The following is a 20,153-nucleotide window of genomic DNA, read 5'->3' as shown; positions in this document are numbered from 1 at the left end:
TCTTTCATCTTCGAAATATTGCTAAGATAAGAAATTTAATGTCATTACATGACATGGAAAAACTAGTCCATGCTTTCGTTCCCTCCAGGTTGGATTATTGTAATGCCTTACTGTCTGGATGTTCCAATAAGTGCATAAACAAGCTCCAGTTAGTTCAAAATGCAGCAGCAAGAGTCCTTACTAGAACTAGAAAATATGACCCCATCATCCCTGTCTTATCCACACTGCATTGGCTCCCAATCAAATTTCGTATTGATTATAAAATACTACTATTGACCTTTAAAGCACTGAATGCTCTCGCACCACAGTACCTGAGTGAACTTCTGGTCCTCTATGACCCGCCACGCCTACTTAGATCAAAAGGTGCAGGCTATCTGCTGGTACCTCGTATAGTGAAGGCTACATCGGGGGCAGAGCCTTTTCTTACAAAGCTCCACAGTTATGGAACAGCCTTCCAAGTAGTGTTTGGGAATCAGACACAGTCTCAGCGTTTAAGTCTCGGCTGAAAACAGATCTGTTTAGTCAAGCCTTGTGTTAATGGTGTTTATGAGGTAAAGGTGTAGATCTGGAGGATCCTCAGACAGAGTGTTTTGGTAAACTGGGATGTATGGATGCTGTCAGTCCCCACTCGCTTCCTCACTCAAGTTTGTTGATGGTGTAGTGGCTGCTGCTTTATGTCCCGGGGCCCCTCATGCCTGTGTTACCTTCTGGCTCTCCCCTTTTAGTTATGCTGTCATAGTTAGTTTTGCCGGAGTCCCTGCTTGCACTCAGTGAAAAATGTATACTGTTTCTACTTATTCAGGTGACATTGGGCATACCTAACAACCTGTGTTTTCTCTATCTCCCCCCCCCCCCCCCAAAAAAAAAAAAAAACCACCTGTCCCTCTGAGTTACATGTCGGTCCTGGGATCGAGATGCTGAACCTCTTCTGCTCCTCGGACCTGCCTGATCTATCCTGGTGCCCTGTGTCTGGCTGGACTCTCATCACATCGCTCCTGTGGAGGACGGCCCCATGTGGACAGTTGAAAGTCACACCTGGAGGACGCTCTGGACTCTTACAGTAATGCTTTTATGGCTGAGGACTACAGTTGACTTGCTAACTTTAGGACTGCAGTTGTCATGAACAGTTTTGCACTCAAGTTTCCATCAATGAAGAGTTTATAACATCAACGAAACTGACTTCATGTTAAAACTGTTAATGTTATAATCATGTTGTCTGTTGTCGCCGAAATGAGGATGGGTTCCCTTTTGAGTCTGGTTCCTCTCGAGGTTTCTTCCTCATGTCGTCTGAGGGAGTTTTTCCTTGCCACCGTCGCCACAGGCTTCATCATTGGGGATAGATTAGGGATAAAATTAGCTCATGTTTAAAGTCATTCAAATTCTGTAAAGCTGCTTTGCGACAATGTCTTTTGTTAAAAGTGCTATAGAAATATTCTTGACTTGACTATGTCATGAGAAAACACCATACAGGTCTTTATGATCAGTGTCATGAAGCTGAGACAGTGGAACATCTCTTTATGTCATGCAGGAAATGTATAAAAGACAGGCAGGAAATGACACAGTTTTGGGAAATAGGGCAGATAGAGGACACGCTTAAAGGTATATTAGAATGTGGAGACAGTGGTCAAGGGTGGAAAGACTTGTTTAGATTTTTCAGGACGACTGGACTGGAAAAGGGCTTTAAAATGGATGAACACTGAAAAGGAATAAAAGCTGAAGGTGGCAGTAATGCAACACTGTGGATCTCAGCTGCTGTAAAATCCCAAAGAAGAAGAAGAGCTTTCTCACTGCAGCCTATTAAGGATTCTATCAGCTTAATAATAATAATAATAATAATAATAATAATAATAAAGAGTATGTTTTAAAATACACACAAAAAAGGAAAGCAAATAAAAATGGCTTCGGCAGGAAAAGTCATCCACCATAATAATATTATAATTTAATAAAAAAAATAATCTAGAACATTTTAGACTCACAAAATTATCATATGTTGCATATTAGAAACAGGAGCATTATGCAAATTCAATAAAAGCCTCAGAAATAGAAAAGTATCATTTTTTTCTTTGCATTTTAGTTTAGATTCTAATTCTGACTACAACATTAAATTAGTTTTTATGTACATTATAAATATTTATTTTTCAGGTTTTTTGGTGAATGGATTATATTTCATGTTTCTACTGTTTATTGTTATTTATTTATCATAGTACAGTCAGTCATTTCACAAATAAAAACTATAAATGACCCCAAATCCTAAAAAGACTAAAAAACTATAATAATAATAATTTAAGCTGTCCTGTATGATTATCAAACCAATCAGACCGCTTTACGACATTTAAGTGATTTATAAATTAACGAATGAACAGGTTTCACAGTGGTGACGTAAACGCGTATAACCAATTAGTACAGAGGGCGGGGCTTGTCGGGAGGAAGTGCTTATTGAATCCTTTCGCTGAGGAAAAGGGAAAAAAAATTATAAAAACCGTCTCGTGCTCCGTTGCTCGTTCTGTCACGAGCCGTGTCCGTTGCGATCGACCGAGCGGGAAGGCCCGGAAACCGGCGCTGTGGAGCCCGGGTGGTGATCCAGGTTTGACCAGAGAGAGAACCGAACCGAGCCGAGCCGAGCGCTGCGGGTGATGTAGCCGCGCCGGACCGTGTGACCGCGCTAGCAGGGCTGTTAGTGACAGGGTTAGCTCGCTGACTCACAGAGAGCGGAAACCAGACAGGACACCGAACCGGGCTTTCTCCGCCGTGTCGTGTTTCATAACCGACCGCTCAACAACCGGTAACGGTTATTTAAAATACAATAATTTGTGTGCGGTTCGTCAGGACCCGGTGGGCTTGTAGCGACCCGGAGTGAATCAGCGCTTTAATTCGGTTTGAATGAAATCCTGTAAACGGAACCGTCAAGTGACACCGAGGCACTAGAACTGGGCGCGAGACGCGGATCTGACGCACTTCACCGGCGGAACAGACCGCTAGCGCCGTTAGCACGCGCGCGCGCAAAAAAACCGTGACCGAGAATCCCCTCAGAGCGGCCGGGAGCAGTTTAGCAGCACATTAGCTTCCGAGCTAACTCGGTGTTCTTTTGCTGAATCCTGTTTGATCCAGACGCTCCTCCATCTGGGAGTCATTTGTGTCTCTCACACACACTGAGCGCGAGAGAGTGAAGATGCCGGCCGTGTCGAAGGGAGACGGGATGCGGGGATTAGCCGTGTTCATCTCGGACATCAGGAACTGTGAGTTCTCCTCCTCAGCTCACCTCAGCTCGGCTGTTCTTTAATCTCACGGAGTTAGTGCCGGTTTCTGTGGTGTACAGGATGTAAATGTGTTCAACATCAGCTCCTGGATGTGGAAATGCTTGTGTGTGTGTGTTCAGGGTTTAGAGGCCTGTCTGCCTGTCGCTGGGTGATGCGTCTGTCTGTCTGTCTGTCTGTCTGATTCTGGAACGCACTGTCCTGCTTTTAATGGCTTCTATTTGATACCGGTACCAGACCTGTGCGATACCGATTCGGTTCTGAACTTTGTTCTTTTGTGTCCTGGACCCTGATGTCGGCCCTTTTTTCTTCCCCACTTTAAATGTATTCAAGGTACAAATTTTCTGATGACTTCTCCATTCTTCCAGTTAAAGGCTCGCCATAGCATCTAATCCATGACCCTGTGCTTCTCCTCACTGATGCCGACACTCCACCTCATTTCAGAACATGTACACCGTGTCTCCAAACACACGCCGTGTCTGGGGTTAAAGTGGACCGGTGTGGGTGAAGGCGGCACTGAAACGCTCCAACCCAAAAAACCTCTTCAGTGTGCTCCATGTTTAGCTGGCAAGTGTGGCGTGGCATGACGCATCTCAAACCCTATTGGCTGTTTTGTAAACACCCTGCCACTGACTTCATGTTTCAAAAAGAAATGTCAACATTCGGGGACAAATCACAGATCTGAAGGAGTTTTGTGACCACTTTAAGATGGGCCATGTCCTGTGTTCCATCATCACTCAGTTCCAGCGTAAATAGACATGTCTGTGGATCGGACAGGAAAACCGTCAAACGTGATCCGATACTGATCCAGGGTTCCCGTATACTGGGGATCGTAGCAGATGAACCCTCTGATGGGGAGTTATCGTGAGGAACTGTCTGAGCTGTTCAGTGGTAGATGGAGCATTTACTCCAACGGTGTAAAACTGTTAGATATCTGAACAGAGTTGAGCAGCGTGACCCTGCCGCTGATATCCGTCTTCACCAGCACGAGGCGGTCCATCTGCTTCACGACGATAATGTGTTTATCAGAGTTTCACCGTGACTTCAGCTGTGAGACGTTAGCTCACTGGAGAAGAGGAGGACGCCTCTTGTTTAGAGGTTTGATGTTTAACTTGGATGTGGTTCTGCTACACCTGAGATGTAAACAGGGTTCAGCCGGGCAGTGGATGTTAAGGTGGAATGTTTGCGGAAGTGCGTTCAGGAGCTGGAGTCTCTTTTTAAGGGAAGGAAGCGGAAATGTGAGAGGAGAACGGATTAGATTTCTCTAAAAACAGTGAACACTTTTAATCGGACTGCGTTTTATTGACTTTTGGATATTAGCATCAGGTGAATTGTCTATAACGGGGGTGGAGTTAATAGAACATGGGCAGTCATGCTTCACTTGTGGGTGTGGCCTGTCCTGCTTAGCCCCCCCCCCCAGTTCCAGACCAGTGTGAGGCAGGTGGCGCAGCCTCCAGCTGCAGTTTTAAATGGAGTTAATGGATTAACACATTACGCACTCAGCTGTGTTCTGGTTAACTAAACCAAGACTAGTTACATGCACTCGTCACACACCAACTATCTCTGCTGCTTCTTTCTGAGCTTTATTTTTCCTCATGATGTCTCTTTACATGTTTAAAGGTACAGCAGTTGGATTTTTAATTCCTTATTTGTGTGAATAATCTGTAGAACACGATAAACAGATTAAGCCACGGCCTTCACAAATGCGCAAGTCCTTGAGAAAACTGTCTCGTCGTGAAATGGACTTCTGGTCTGGAACGCTGGTTTATGTTTGGACATGTCGTTGCGCACTTTATAAAAGCTTAAAGGAGATACCGTACACAGAACCTTTTTAAATAAATTTGAGTGGGTAATATGTCCATCCTTGACTCTTGTATGCTGCAGAAATGGGAATAAAAAAAATTGAGTTAAAATTGACCGCAAAGTTGGCGTTGGAGCTTCCCTGCTGAGCCAGCCAGCCCTGAGTGCGTGACGTCACAGTGGGAGCCGGTGCTATAGACCAAAGCCAGACTCGGCAGGCGAGAGCGGTTGCAGTGGCCTCTTTGTTCAGATTTATTGGAGATTCTTCGGGTTCCTCAGATGGCAATACGTCTGACTGTGATAGTCCTGAAATTGGAGTGTGTACATGCTACTGCTATACACGTAGAACCGTATCCGTTCGAACCATCGGAAAGTGAATCCGATAGTACCCACGGAGGCCCCCACCTTACAAAATAAAGCCAGAGAACAAAGCTGTCTGGAGAATTGGATGGAATTGAACTAACAGTCTCATGCAACTCTCATTAAAACAGGATGGGTGTTATAACTTATGCAACATACATGTACATGTATGCATTTTCACTGATAAAAACGTAAAAAGCTAATTAAATAATGAGATGAACTGAGACAATCACATTCTGAAGCAAATTAAATAATCTTATACCGCTCACTTAAACACACAATACAAGTTACATGGATTAATCTAAACGCAGGTAAAGGAATGTTGTGATGTAGCCAAATGTGTTCTCGCTTCTTGAAGGCCGATCCTGTGGCCCATTTGTTTTGAAACGATCTGACTTTCAGTTCTTCGTTCATTCTCTTCTTCCACGTAAGGGTGAGATATTGCTGCTGAGGCGAGCATATCCAGCGGGGGGGCAGGCAGGGCAGGCAGGCATATCCAGTGGAGAAATCTGACGACTGGTCCGTTCATTCTCCGTTTTCTCCATACTGAGTACTCTGCCGTTACTGCTCGGCTCACGCTCCGGGAGAACTGGTGCAACTCAACTTACTTTCCTTTTCTTGTAGTTTTCTTTTCCTTTAATTGTTGGTACTGCACCCTCTTTCAATCCAGGCTTATAGCCAACGCTCCTCAACAGATCAGAGGTTTCGTACGAGTCTTCAGTAAAATGTGCAGAGCAGAGGAGAGACCACTTCGTAGGCGCCCAATCCATGAATTTCTTGCAAACCCATCCAAATCTTTGCAGTTTGAACATTCTTGGGCCGTGACTGCAACGTAAATCCACCTTCTGTCGTGTTGCTGCACCCACCAGCAGCACATCTACGTGGCATGGCGATAAATTAGCTCAAAATGGAGGATCGGAGTTGCAGTCAGCTGTGTTTTAGTATAGCGGAAATGGCGATGAGACCGATAGACTTCCTGCTGTGACGTCACAGATGTCAAGGTCATTCACTCAGACCGCTACCTGTATAAATCACTTTAATTGTAAAAATGACTTTTTAGATTTATTGTTAATGCTTAACTCTTCCTGTGCCATTCTTGAGGTCTCAAGGTATTTATAAATGAAAGTGAGGCCATGGTTCTGCGTATATGCTTCTTAAGAAGAAGCCTGGGGGTGGAGCTTCATGAACATGGGCAGGAATCAGTCGTCTTGGGTGAGTTTGATGTAACCTGATCTTGAAGTATCTGCTGGTAGGAGCTGAAGTGATGCCTGAAGTTGCATGTTGGACCACGTGCTGTCGGACAAGTCTGAGGAATTGAGACGATGAATTGGATTTAAATCTTGGTTTGTTGGTGAAATGTGGGCTCTGATTGGTGTGTGAACGCTGAGTCACAACGACTTCCTGTTTGTGTTGTATGTCATGTGGTTGCAGCGTGATGGAGCGGTATATGCTGGACATTTCAACGTGACTTTGATTCACAGGGCGAAGAATAAATGGCACATCAGTTCATGTTTATTTTACAGTGTACAGTAAACTGTGTGCACACATGGTCATGAAAGGAGTTAAATATTAGTCAGTAGGAGTTAAAAGCTCAGTGTGCATCTCTGGTCATATGACCTGCGACACATTCAGAAGTTAACCCAGTTTTAATTCTGGTCTGATTTTAGTGGTGTAAGATTATTCTTATCCTTGTATGAGATCCAAATAAACTCCTCTGATCTCTACACAAGACTGTATGGTGGCGCGAGTCTGATTACACGCTAACCTGCGACTTTTCTGACCTCATCTGGAAAACAAGCTCATGTAAAGGTTCTTCACAATTTTTGGGGCAATCAGATGTGTGCTCCCTGCCCCCAGCATGTTTTGTTTATTGCCGTGACTGCGGCTGTGTGACTGTTGTCCTATTGGCGCATTTTAGATGAGCGTTGTAACAGTGCTCACACTGAGGGGCTCAGACTGACATGGTTTTGATGGATGACATTATATGCTGTAAGGCTATTCATCTCTGCTCATGATCAAACAATTCTTTAACGATGTGCAATTCTATCGGGATGAAAATGTTTGGGGGGGGGGGTTAATTTAAACCCGGCTGGATTTCGGCTGTTCGTCGTCCTCTCTGTGGATGGTATAATGAGGTCCGCTGACGGTGCCAATGTGGGGCAACTTCCTGTGAACGTGGCAGAGTGTTTGATCTCTGACACCTGGACAGGAAGTTGCATCACACAAGTACAGCCAGTGTATGGTGTGTGAAGAGTGGGTCATGATGTTCTTCCAGAATGAGGTGTTTTAATAAAGTGGGTGTGGCTTTAGCGCAGTATAAACTTGACGGTCAGTCCTTTTTATTATGTGTCTGAGGTGTAGTGTAACGTGTCATAAACCCATGTTTGTATCGTGTGAGAGAGAGGGAAAAGGGGGGTTCTTTTTCATGAAGTGTAATTAAACTAAATCCATAAGTCACATCAACATGGAGTGACGGACACACCACACCCCATTAACCTGTACTGAGGGGGATCTGTGGCTGCGGTTTAGTTTCTGAATAATTATGGTGCAGCTCTGTTTCTGGTCCTTAGGACACACTGCTATTTTCATTTCGAGTTTATTCATGAACACTACTTTAACATCATACACATGAGCTGGTGCACTGTGTCACAGAGGAGGTGTGGTCTGTGTGGAGGGGCGTGGCTAAGTAAAATATGAATTTCAGATTGAAGTCCGTCAATCCTAAATATTTAAGGATCTTATTTTCTTGGCGTTTGTTTCCACTTTTTAGTTTCCTTAGTGTCTTTGTGTCTGATTCCTGCTGTCCGATATGACCCATCCTCTGTCCTGCCTCGTCCTCTTCTCCCTCAGGTAAAAGCAAGGAGGCTGAGATCAAGCGCATCAATAAAGAGCTGGCCAACATCCGCTCCAAGTTTAAAGGAGACAAGGCTCTGGATGGATACAGTAAGAAGAAGTACGTGTGTAAGCTGCTCTTCATCTTCCTCCTGGGCCATGACATCGACTTCGGCCATATGGAGGCTGTGAACCTGCTCAGCTCCAACAAGTACACTGAGAAGCAAATTGTAAGTGACACCCCCCCCACACACACACACGTGTAAGCCCACTATTTCTGATTTGTGGAGTTTTCTGTTTATCTGTAACTGCAGGAAATTAGGAGTGTTTTATTTCCAGTGCTCTGTGACATGCCATGTCACCTCACCATGAGCTCTAATTATCTCCTGCTGATCTCCCATGCGTGCGCACACACCCATGAGGGAGTCATGTGGACCTACAAAGAGCAGAGCTGATTATATATTGCTCTGCTGTACTTTGCACTGAACCTTCCTCTCTCACACACTCTTGCTTGCTCGTGCACTGTGTGTGGTTGTCCTTACTATTTGAAGGAGCACTTCCTGTGAGGTCATTATTTCAGGCTGATTGAAATGTAAGCTTGAGTTGCTTTGTGTCCTGTGGTGTTTAGTGTGTGTTTTCGTAACAAGTGTAATTCGGATGCGTTTGTCTTCACTCGGCCGCTCAGCTGAAGTTAACGTGTGCGCGTGCTGCTCATTTGCCTTGCTTAGGCAAATTAATCAGCAAACATTTCCCTTTTACTTATAGTTCTCTTTTCTCATGTGTGTTCATTCCTGTACTTCCTTAAAGCTGATAAAAAAACCTCTGTCTCCACACTGACTGGGTTTCATGTAAGTGCCAGAGGTCAGGTTTATCTCTGAGGTGGCTGGGATGCTCGTTTTATTAGCTGGGCTGCCCGGGGAGAGAGAGAGAGAGAGAGAGAGAGAGAGAGAGAGAGCGAGCTCAGATTAAGTGTGATTTGATCCCACCACGACTTGGACTAAATAATTAAACTGCTTACGTTAAGAGTCGGTGCTGTTTTTCATAATAAACTGAAATGATGATGGAATGAAACTTCAGTTGTGTTGATTCCTAAACCCAAAATGCCAAGGGCTTTAACACAATGACTTCTGATGTGTATATAATTATGGTGGTAAATTGTTGATCTAATGAAAGAGGTTCACGCAGTAATGAAATGGTGAGACTCGCTTATCTCCTTCATGAACAAAACAAACCCCTTCATTCTGACCAATTAAACGCATGCGTGCATGCACACAGATTGAGACTTGGCCTTTCCTAAGGCTTCCAGAACGTTCCTGTCCTCCTTTTCTCATCTCTAATTTAGTTTAATGATCTTTGATGCAGACATCGTCTCATTTGTTCGAGTCGGAGTCAGTGTTCAGAGGATTCTTTTGGGTTGGTTGCGGTGTGCTTTCACACTGGACAAGTTATATCAATCACAAAAGCAAAAAAAAATTGGCTGAAGTGTTTGCGCAAGCGCATGGGACAGAACATGTCCTTGTAAATGTTTGTCATTCGTTGGTCAGAAATATGGCTGTGCAAATAATGTAAACAAACCTTTACCAAATGAGCGTAGGAATCACAGTTCACTTTGAAGCAGCCTGAGATCCTCTCACCTGCTCTCGGCCACGTATTCTTATCACAACATCCAGATGTACAGGAAGATAATGCAGCAACATCGTGATCTAAAACATTTCGCTCTAGAGGTGTAAGGATTCACTTGGTGAATCACTGAAGGTCTGTGATTCTTTTATTAGAAATTTCTGGCTCGTCATGCCTCCGAACTGCCTCAGATTCATGATCATATCGCCTGTGGCTTTGAGGTAGGGGAGTCGGCTGTAGTCAGGTATGTGTAATGTAACCATCATTACAGTGGGGAAAATACTGAACATTGGTTCATCTGCAGTCACGGAGGTGAGTGCTTAGTGTTTTCTAAATTAATTTGGTTAATTTAGATCCTGAGAGTCCTGGTTCTATAATCGGTCATCAGAAGCCTGCTGCACACGGAATAAACCTACATTTATTTGGTTTGAAAGCCTACATCACATTTTTCTGAACGTTTTTAGAACTTTTGATTTTTGAACTGCTCCTGTATGAGTTATCTCCTGGGATGTTTATCAGTTTCTCAGTTCATCCAGCTGTGGGGGGAGTGAGAGATCACGCACACATCAGCTATTGTTCTCAGGGTGAGTTTGTGTGGTCTTCAGTAAGACAGGCTGGATTAACAGACGCTTCATTCTCACACACACACACACACACACACACACACACACGGGTCTAAAGCTTTACCCAGGTTAGCACACAGTTGTTTGAAAATAAAATGTAAAACCCTGACAGATGAACTGCAGTTTAATGACCTCGAGAGTGAAGTGCAGCTCAGTCTGTATTCCTGAAAACCTGCTTCTAACCTGTGAAAATACTCTGTGCAAAATAAATCAGTGCGTTTACATGCACATAGAGAAAATCAAATTTCTGCCGTTGCTCGACTGAAATCGAAGTTCTAAATGGCATGGAAACACCTTAGCTCGGCTGAAATTGAACCGAACTTGATTTCTCGTAATCGAGCTACGCGACCTAGATTATGCGATTTTTGCCGAGCTACTTGGTGCATGTAACCCCTATCGAGCTACGTAGTTGAGCTGCTTACTTCAGCACTGCCCCTTCCGGGAGTGACGAGACCACAAGCGGGAAACACAACAGCCTCGGTCGGGAAAAAAACAGCCTCGGTCGGCATGACACGTCACCTTAGCCGCCACTTTATTAGGAACACTTGTGTCTGGGCATGCACGCACCCATTTCCAATTAGTTGGTAAGTTATTAGCATGTTAGCAGGCTAACAGTTAATATGTTCACAATTACAGATCAACTTCAACTTAGTGGCCATTTTATTAGGAACACTTCTGTTCGTACATACAAACTACAAACACTTCTTGTGAACACGGAACTGATAACTTTGTTTATACTCTTGAACAGTGTTGCCAGATTGGGCGGTTTTAAGTGCATTTTGGCGGGTTTTGAACATATTTTGGGCTGGAAAACGTCAGCAGTATCTGGCAACACTGCTCTTGAATAGCTCTTCATGACGACAACCGGAAGTGTACCAACACGATGGGGCGTGTAGCGCCACCTGTGGCTCGGGTGCACAATGCACCTCACACAATAGCTCGATTTCCTTGTGTGCATGTAGGATTGGATTTCTCTGGCACCCCTGCTGGGACCCTTGGCTCGATTACCGACAGCAGCTCGATTTGGATGTGCATGTAAACGCACTGACTGCTGTTTATCCCACAGTGCTGTTGATTTTAGCTTTCTATAACAGCGGTGCAGCTGCACATCACAGGTTTATACACTGCCCAGCTAAGTCCCTAAAACGTATTGTTCCAAGTTTAGCTTTGATTACGGTGCACGTTCACCATGGCTTTGTTTCAGCAACCTTATACAGCGTCACATTTATTTCCATCTAGAGCTAATGTTTGTGTGATTGTGCCTTGACTACAGGAGAGTGGAACCACACTAATCTTCTCCAGCATCCCAGAGATTCTCAGTGGGGGTTAACGCAGATACGCAAAGCCTTTATTTTTAAATACATTTCTGAGTGGAGAGTATCTCCATCCTTGACTCTTGTATGCTGCATAAATGGGAATAAAAAATATATTTGAGAGTTAAAATCAACTGCCAAGTTTGTATTGGAGCTGAGCCAGCCAGCCCTGAGCGCGTGACGTCACAGCAGGAACCGGTTTTAAGGCCGAGGCCTTTGACGAAGTCGTATAAATAAAAATTTATGGTGAAAGTAAGAAATAGCGTTACCGACTCGCTCAACTAAGACTGATTTGACTTCATTGATTGTGGGTTGACTCTCAGTAAAACAGGATGGGTGTTATAACTTATGCAACATACATGTACATGCGTGCATTTTCACTGATAAAACGTAAAAGGCTCATTAAATAATGAGATGAACTGAGACGATCACATTCTGAAGCAAATTAAATAATCTCATACCGCTAACTTAAACACACAATACAAGTTACATGGATTAATCCAAATGCAGGGAAACAGTGGGGGCGGGTTTTTTTCTTTTTTTTTTTCTTTTTTTTTTTAGTCCAGATGAGTCTGAGCTTACCCGTCTGTGTTCTCACTTCTTGAAGGCCGATCTTGTTGCCGATTGTTTTGAAACCATCTGACTTTCAGTTGTTCGTTCAGTTCTCTGTTCATTCGCTTCTTCCACGTAAGGGTGAGATGGCAGCGATATCCAGTTTAGAAATCAGACTGCTGCTTCACTCATTCTCCATTACTGAGTACTCCGCCATTACTGCTCGGCTCAGGCAATTACTAAAACCCGGGATGGAACGGGATGTCACAGGTTTTAGCAACAACCGCGGGGAGGTCACTGCCCGAGCGATATGTCGCATCCCATTCCATCCCGGGTTTTACCAACAACCCTCGGCTCACTCCAGGAGGATTGGTGCAACCGAATGCCCTTAAAAAAAAAAAAAATACTTTAAGCCCTGTGATGACCTGGCGACTTGTCCAGGGTGTACCCTGCCTTTCGCCCGTAGTCAGCTGGGATAGGCTCCAGCTTGCCTGCGACCCTGTAGAACAGGATAAAGTGGCTGGAGATAATGAGATGAGACCTTTTTCTTTAATTGTTGACACTGCACCCTCTTTCAATACAGGCTTATAGCCAACGCTCCTCAACAGCTCAGAGGTCTCGTATGAGTCTTCAGTAAAATGTGCCCGTCAACTTCTCATAAAAACGCATCCAAATCTTTGCAGTTTGAACATTCTTGGGCCGTGAATGCAACATAAATCCACCTTCTGTCGTGTTGCTGCACCCACCAGCAACACATCTACATGGCATGCTGAGAAATTAGCTCGAAATGGAGGATCGGAGTTGCAGTCAACTGTGTTTTAGTATAGCGGAAATGGCGATGAGACCGATGGACTTCCTGCTGTGACGTTACGGACATCAAGGTCATTCACGCAGACTGCTACCTGTATGAATCACTTTAATTGTAAAAATTACTATTTTTAGATTGTTAAAGCTTAACTATTCCTGTGCCATTCTTGAGGTCTCAAGGTATTTATAAACGAAAGTGAGGCCATGGTTCTGCGTATATGCTTTTAGGTCGGGACTCTGTGAGCGTTAATTCATGTATAAATGATTCCTCGTGCTCCCTGAACCACTCTTACTATCAGAGCCCTAATTTTATTCCTGTGCCATCAGGGAATTAAACCCCACTGATGTGAACCTGGTCATTCAGGTCGTTGGCCGACTTCATTTTATTGCCCCGTAACATTGCGGAGTCTCGACCTGACCAACTGAACCAACCCCAGATCATCACACTGCCTCCAGAGGCTTGGACAGTGGGCATTGCATGATGGCGCGTCGCTTCATGAGTTTCCCTGCTTACTCTGACACGCTCATCACTCAGGAATGGGGTCAATCTGGACTCCTCAGACCACATGACCTTCCCTCTTCGCTCCAGAGTCCACTCTTTATGCTCCTCAGTAAACTGAAGCTTTTTCTCCTGGTTAGTCTCACTAACGAGTGTGTTTTCTTAGACACACAGCTGTTTAGTCCCAATCCTGTGAGTTCTCATCCCACTGTGTGGAAACGATCTTAATTTCACTATTAAACATCATGAAGTTGGCGGTTCATCACGATCCTCCCAGGGTTTAATGTCTGTCGGTTCTTAACCCAATTCCAGTCATTTCAGCTCAAATCTCCTTAGTAGTTTTCTTTGCTTGATGCAGGCCAATGATTTGACCTTCTGAAACAGGAACATCTTCCATGAGCACAGGATACACCTTTGATATGTTTGTGTAAGGAATGAAACCACTCACTGCACCAGTTAGGGTTAAAAGAATTGTTGCAGCCGTAACTCATTAATCACGGCAGTAATTATCCAATCAAACGGTTTCTACAGTATCATTTCGCTCATCTAAATGGATTAGAGAGAAACATCTGATTTGTCAAATGTTGAGGTTTATGCATAATTTTTGGAAGGAGTCTCCAGTGTCAGCGCTGCAACAGTCAGGTGAACATGTAACTAATGCCGCTTTTCCACTACCAACGCGGCTGAGTTGGGCTGAGCCGTGCGGTGCTGAGTGGGGCTGTTGGAGTTGCATTTCGACTACAACCGCGCTGAACCGTGCTGGCTGGAAGTGGGTGGACACATTGGGTGGAGTTGGCGAAAGTGGGTGGACATCATGTGATGTCATTAGGTGGCGCAAACAGTGACATCAGTGACCTTTTAAGCGTTAGTCTCACGACCCGGATAATAAACATGGAGGACATGGAGTCGTTAGTGTTGCTGGTCTTGGTGCTGTGGCTTGTTGTCACCGACAACGCCAACAGATACTGGCAAGAGCGTATAGATGAGGCGAGGCGCATAAGGCTTCAGAAATTCTCATAATTCGTAATTATTCTTCTTCCGGGTTTACGGTGTTTACAGATCCCAGTGTGCTCGTGGGCGTGTGTGGGCGTGTGAGGACACTCCTCCTCACCAATCAGTGCACAGGGGAGTGTCTGCTCACGCCCCTAGCCCCACTCGGCTCGGTTTGGCTCGCTTCAGCCTCACTCCAAAACCGTGCGAGTTTTGGGTGCTGGGTAGGGCTGAAGCGAGCTGAGTCGTGCTGCTCTGAGGTAGTCGAAACGCGAGCCGTGTCGGGCTGAAGTGAGCTGAAAAAGGGTAGTGGAAAAGGGCCATTAGTTTTCCAATGTCTTCAGGACTGAGGAGTTTACACTTTACAGTTTCTCAGTCACATGATGGAACACGCTCAGGGAGAATAGAGGCTGGTGAGGGAATGACTATTTATAGCTGCTGTAAGGTAAGTGACAGCAGGAACTAATTTGTGCAACTATACAAAAATTATGACCACCTTAATGAATGGGGGGGGAAAAATTGTAATTGTTGATAAATTGCTGTTGTAAGAGGAATAAAACACTGCTGCTCTAGGAAAATCAGCAATGGATGGTGACTAACTGCACTTTGTCACACCACCTTGATGTTTGTTTTCCTAATAATGGCGTGTACCGTTTTGTTTTATTACTTATCGATTTTACAACCCCGATTCCAAAAAAGTTGGGACGAAGTACAAATTGTAAATAAAAATGGAATGCAATAATTTACAAATCTCAAAAACTGATATTGTATTCACAATAGAACAGATAACATATCAAATGTCAAAAGTAAGACATTTTGAAATTTCATGCCAAATATTGGCTCATTTTGAAATTTCATGACAGCAACACATCTCAAAAAAGTTGGGACAGGGGCAATAAGAGGCTGGAAAAGTTAAAGGTACAAAAAAGGAACAGCTGGAGGACCAAATTGCAACTCATTAGGTCAATTGGCAATAGGTCATTAACATGACTGGGTATAAAAAGAGCATCTTGGAGTGGCAGCGGCTCTCAGAAGTAAAGATGGGAAGAGGATCACCAATCCCCCTAATTCTGCGCCGACAAATAGTGGAGCAATATCAGAAAGGAGTTCGACAGTGTAAAATTGCAAACATTTGAATTTGAGGTTGAACATATCATCTACAGTGCATAATATCAAAAGATTCAGAGAATCTGGAAGAATCTCTGTGCGTAAGGGTCAAGGCCGGAAAACCATACTGGGTGCCCGTGATCTTCGGGCCCTTAGACGGCACTGCATCACATACAGGCATGCTTTTAGATAGAGGGGCGTCTGGGCGTCTTTTCGACGCCCTGTACTGAAAAAAACAAGAAATTGGACGCCCTACTTTTTAGTACGACGCCCTAAAGACGCCCTAATATTTCCGCCCGTGTTATGTCCGGTAACTTAGCTGAATATGTTAAAAAATCGCCGAGTCTGAGCTTTCCGAGGATCTACAAGCTTTGTTGACACCGCCATTTTGGAAATTTCAGAAGTCTCGCTTTGACAGCTGTCTTTCCCGAAGACGCCCAGGGTTACCATAGCAACAGCACGAGCCCAGAGTACAAAATATAGGCACCCGCCGCAGAGCTACAGAAACACGCGTTTCTATGGCTGCACTAATTTCAAAGTTGTGAGAGCCCTCGTTATAAATAAATGGGTTATTAAATAAATTTGGTGTACAAAGCACTTGTAATATGCGTTCCCAGAGCAGAGGGGGAAAAGATGTATGCCTAGGAGACACTGGCATAAATATCCAGACAATATAGCCGTAGACTATATTGCCGCAGCTAAATGTGGAATGTAGTCTATAGAAAACCGGCCTTACCTGACATGTTATTTATCCCGAATAAATCCTTTTAACAGTAAATAACACATTTTCATGCAGATTTTCCCAACATTACAGGCTACGTAGTGGAGAGTGTGGTAGTCGAGCCGGCGGGTAGTATTTCTAGTAGGCTATACTAAATAGTAGGTTATACTAAATCTTTGGACGCTAGCGGCTTTGAAAGCAAAACTGGTCAGCCGGGGTTGGTTGTCACACTGTGTTCGGGGTTGGTTGTCACATGTAATGCAATTGCAATAGGTGCACTACTGACTGAGACAAACACAGCTACAACAAGCTTTATTTATGTAGTATTCTGCGATCAGAAAGCTTTATAGCTAATTTGTCATGCTTAATATGCAACTCCAGCTCAAAAAATCCCAGAAATATACCCATTTTAATAATAATATTCATTAAAAATATACGCAGTTTGCAGTGTATTTTGTTTTGGTGTTCCCAAAGTTGATATTGTATTACCAATCTGTTGTACCCCCGGAACCCCCTAAAACACTCGTGCCAGCGGCGCTCAACGCGCCGCTACACCTCGCCACATACAGTGACACCTGCAAAAAAGTTAGACTCCCTAAAAAAAAATCCTGCCTAAAAGCCTGCATACAGGCATGCTTCTGTATTGGAAATCACAAAATGGGCTCAGGAATATTTCCAGAGAACATTATCTGTGAACACAATTCACCGTGCCATCCGCCGTTGCCAGCTAAAACTCTATAGTTCAAAGAAGAAGCCGTATCTAAACATGATCCAGAAGTGCAGACGTCTTCTCTGGGCCAAGGCTCATTTAAAATGGACTGTGGCAAAGTGGAAAACTGTTCTGTGGTCAGACGAATCAAAATGTGAAGTTCTTTATGGAAATCAGGGACGCCGTGTCATTCGGACTAAAGAGGAGAAGGACGACCCGAGTTGTTATCAGCGCTCAGTTCAGAAGCCTGCATCTCTGATGGTATGGGGTTGCATTAGTGCGTGTGGCATGGGCAGCTTACACATCTGGAAAGACACCATCAATGCTGAAAGGTATATCCAGGTTCTAGAGCAACATATGCTCCCATCCAGACGACGTCTCTTTCAGGGAAGACCTTGCATTTTCCAACATGACAATGCCAAACCACATACTGCATCAATTACAGCATCATGGCTGCGTAGAAGAAGGGTCCGGGTACTGAACTGGCCAGCCTGCAGTCCAGATCTTTCACCCATAGAAAACATTTGGCGCATCATAAAACGGAAGATACGACAAAAAAGACCTAAGACAGTTGAGCAACTAGAATCCTACATTAGACAAGAATGGGTTAACATTCCTCTCCCTAAACTTGAGCAACTTGTCTCCTCAGTCCCCAGGCGTTTACAGACTGTTGTAAAGAGAAAAGGGGATGTCTCACAGTGGGAAACATGGCCTTGTCCCAACTTTTTTGAGATGTGTTGTTGTCATGAAATTTTAAAATCACCTAATTTTTCTCTTTAAATGATACATTTTCTCAGTTTAAACATTTGATATGTCATCTATGTTCTATTCTGAATAAAATATGGAATTTTGAAACTTCCACATCATTGCATTCTGTTTTTATTTACAATTTGTACTTTTGTCCTAACTTTTTGGAATCAGGGTTGTAATATACAAGAAGTTAAAGACCTAGAAACCTGTACAACTTGACCATTAAGTTAACAGGATTTATGAACATGCATGAATTATGTAAATGACTTTCCTACTCCATACAGCTGGATATCATGAGTACAGAGGCATAATATATTCTCTCTCTCTCTCTGTCTCTCTCTCTCTCTCTCTCTCTCTCTCTCAGGGCTATCTGTTCATCTCTGTGTTGGTGAACAGTAACAGTGAACTGATCAGGTTGATCAATAACGCCATAAAAAACGACCTGTCGAGCAGGAACCCCACCTTCATGTGTCTGGCCCTGCACTGCATTGCCAACGTGGGCAGCAGGGAGATGGCTGAGGCTTTCGCTGCAGAGATCCCCCGCATCCTGGTGGCAGGGTGAGAGAACAAACACTAGAACGGTGGAAAAGAGGAACCCAGTATTAAAATGGAGAATAAGAGCTTATCGAGTGTCTCTGAGCTGCTGTGAGAAGAAGTAAGAGCTATAGATTACTGAGGACATGGAGAAGGTGGTGAGTTTAGTCACTGAATCAGTGTTTGATCTGTGATGAGCAGAATTCTATCGCAGTGAGTACACCTCATCCTACAGGTGTGAATAAATTTTCATCAAGCTCCCATAAACATCTGTTCTGCTGGTTCAGTGCAAATGTGTTTATGGCTTTGTTCCAAAGTAAACGAGTCCTGAGTGTTGGTCTGTGTCCTCACGGGTAGAGTGGAGGTAGCTGTGAGGAATCCTCTACATTAAGCTCGACCGTTAGTCAGAATCTGTGTTTAGTCAGAATCTTTATTTAGATCCCTTGGCTAATCTTCAGTATGTTATTGGCTGTTCGACATCCTGTCCTCAACTCCTGTAAAATATCATACAAGGTTTAAATCACAACTTGTATTACACAGTAAAGGATAAGTGGGTGTGGTTAACTGTGTTTCAGGGACACTATGGACAGTGTGAAGCAGTCGGCTGCTCTGTGTCTGCTGCGTCTGTATAAAACGTCTCCGGACCTGGTGCTGATGGGAGAGTGGACGTCCAGAGTGGTGCATTTACTGAATGATCAGCACATGGTGGGTCTGAGTGGGGGGGGGGAAACACTCAACACAACACTTTTTTTTTTTATAATGAAGATCCATTATTTATACAGTATCGTCTGTGCAGTGTAGTGCTGTAGACTCACTGCTGCAGTCCTGCACAGGTTCCTCCCTGATCCTCACACACAATCCCCCGTTATTCATATTTAAATGCTTTATTTAAGAACACAGAGCCGCCCTGCACCCTGTTCTGCAGGGATGACCCGTATGAACGGAGGACACACACACGTTTGCACCCTCTTTCCAAACTGGAGTCCTGAGCAGCGGTGATGGACGCTTTATTCCTGAGAGACTGCTTTTATTCTGGATGAGTTTAACTCTGTCCCATGCAAGGAATATTCATAATGAATTATCTGAAATATGAAATACTGTTGAAGGTGCATTAGTTAAGGGTTTTTTTTTTTTTTTGGAAACATAATTTATTAGGTGGGTTTGATATTTGAATGATTTCTGCCCATGTCTACAAAGCTCCACCCCCAGGATCGACACTGGTCCATAGAGTGTGGATAAAATGACTGACAGGATGCATATCCAAACTATAAAATTAAACAATATGAAGAACAGCTTCTAAATGACATTCAGGGCAGAGTCTGAAAGTTTTGGTGTTTATTCCATTTGTTCATTATTAAAGGTCCTTTTTTCTGTTTGTGTCCTGATCGGAGATTTTACCAGTTTATAAACTACATGTATGAATGTAAAGCACTTTGTTCATCTGTGGAACCTTTTTAAAGCTCTTGTGAGAAGCAGATCAGTGGATTTGTCTGCTTCAGTGTTCCAGTTTCTCCTCCTAACATCTGCTCTTAATAGATTTGTTCCTCTTTCTGTATGTTTGTGTTCCAGGGTGTGGTCACTGCAGCCATCTCCCTCATCACCTGCCTGAGCCAGAAAAACCCAGACGAGTTTAAGACGTGCGTGTCCCTGGCCGTGTCCCGGCTCAGCAGGGTGTGTCTCTT

General features: G+C 44.0%; 1 protein-coding gene across 3 annotated transcripts in view; it reads left to right on the top strand.

Moving 5' to 3' along the window:
- The first annotated feature begins 2,431 nt into the window (after positions 1-2,431).
- The window catches only part of ap2a1 (adaptor related protein complex 2 subunit alpha 1), a 38,337-nt gene continuing 20,615 nt past the window's right edge, over positions 2,432-20,153 (top strand). For all 3 annotated transcript variants that reach the window (XM_060902341.1, XM_060902340.1, XM_060902342.1), the window contains exons 1-5: positions 2,432-3,236; positions 8,265-8,476; positions 18,302-18,495; positions 19,047-19,176; positions 20,041-20,142. In XM_060902341.1, coding sequence (XP_060758324.1) covers positions 3,170-3,236; positions 8,265-8,476; positions 18,302-18,495; positions 19,047-19,176; positions 20,041-20,142 — 705 coding nt within the window. In that variant the 5' untranslated portion in view covers positions 2,432-3,169. The remainder of the gene's footprint in view (positions 3,237-8,264; positions 8,477-18,301; positions 18,496-19,046; positions 19,177-20,040; positions 20,143-20,153) is intronic.

The sequence above is a fragment of the Neoarius graeffei genome, chromosome 20 (assembly GCF_027579695.1).
Source record: "Neoarius graeffei isolate fNeoGra1 chromosome 20, fNeoGra1.pri, whole genome shotgun sequence".
Classification (NCBI taxonomy): domain Eukaryota; kingdom Metazoa; phylum Chordata; class Actinopteri; order Siluriformes; family Ariidae; genus Neoarius; species Neoarius graeffei.
Note: the sequence above shows the minus strand (reverse complement) of the source record. Positions and strands in the feature narration are given on the sequence as shown.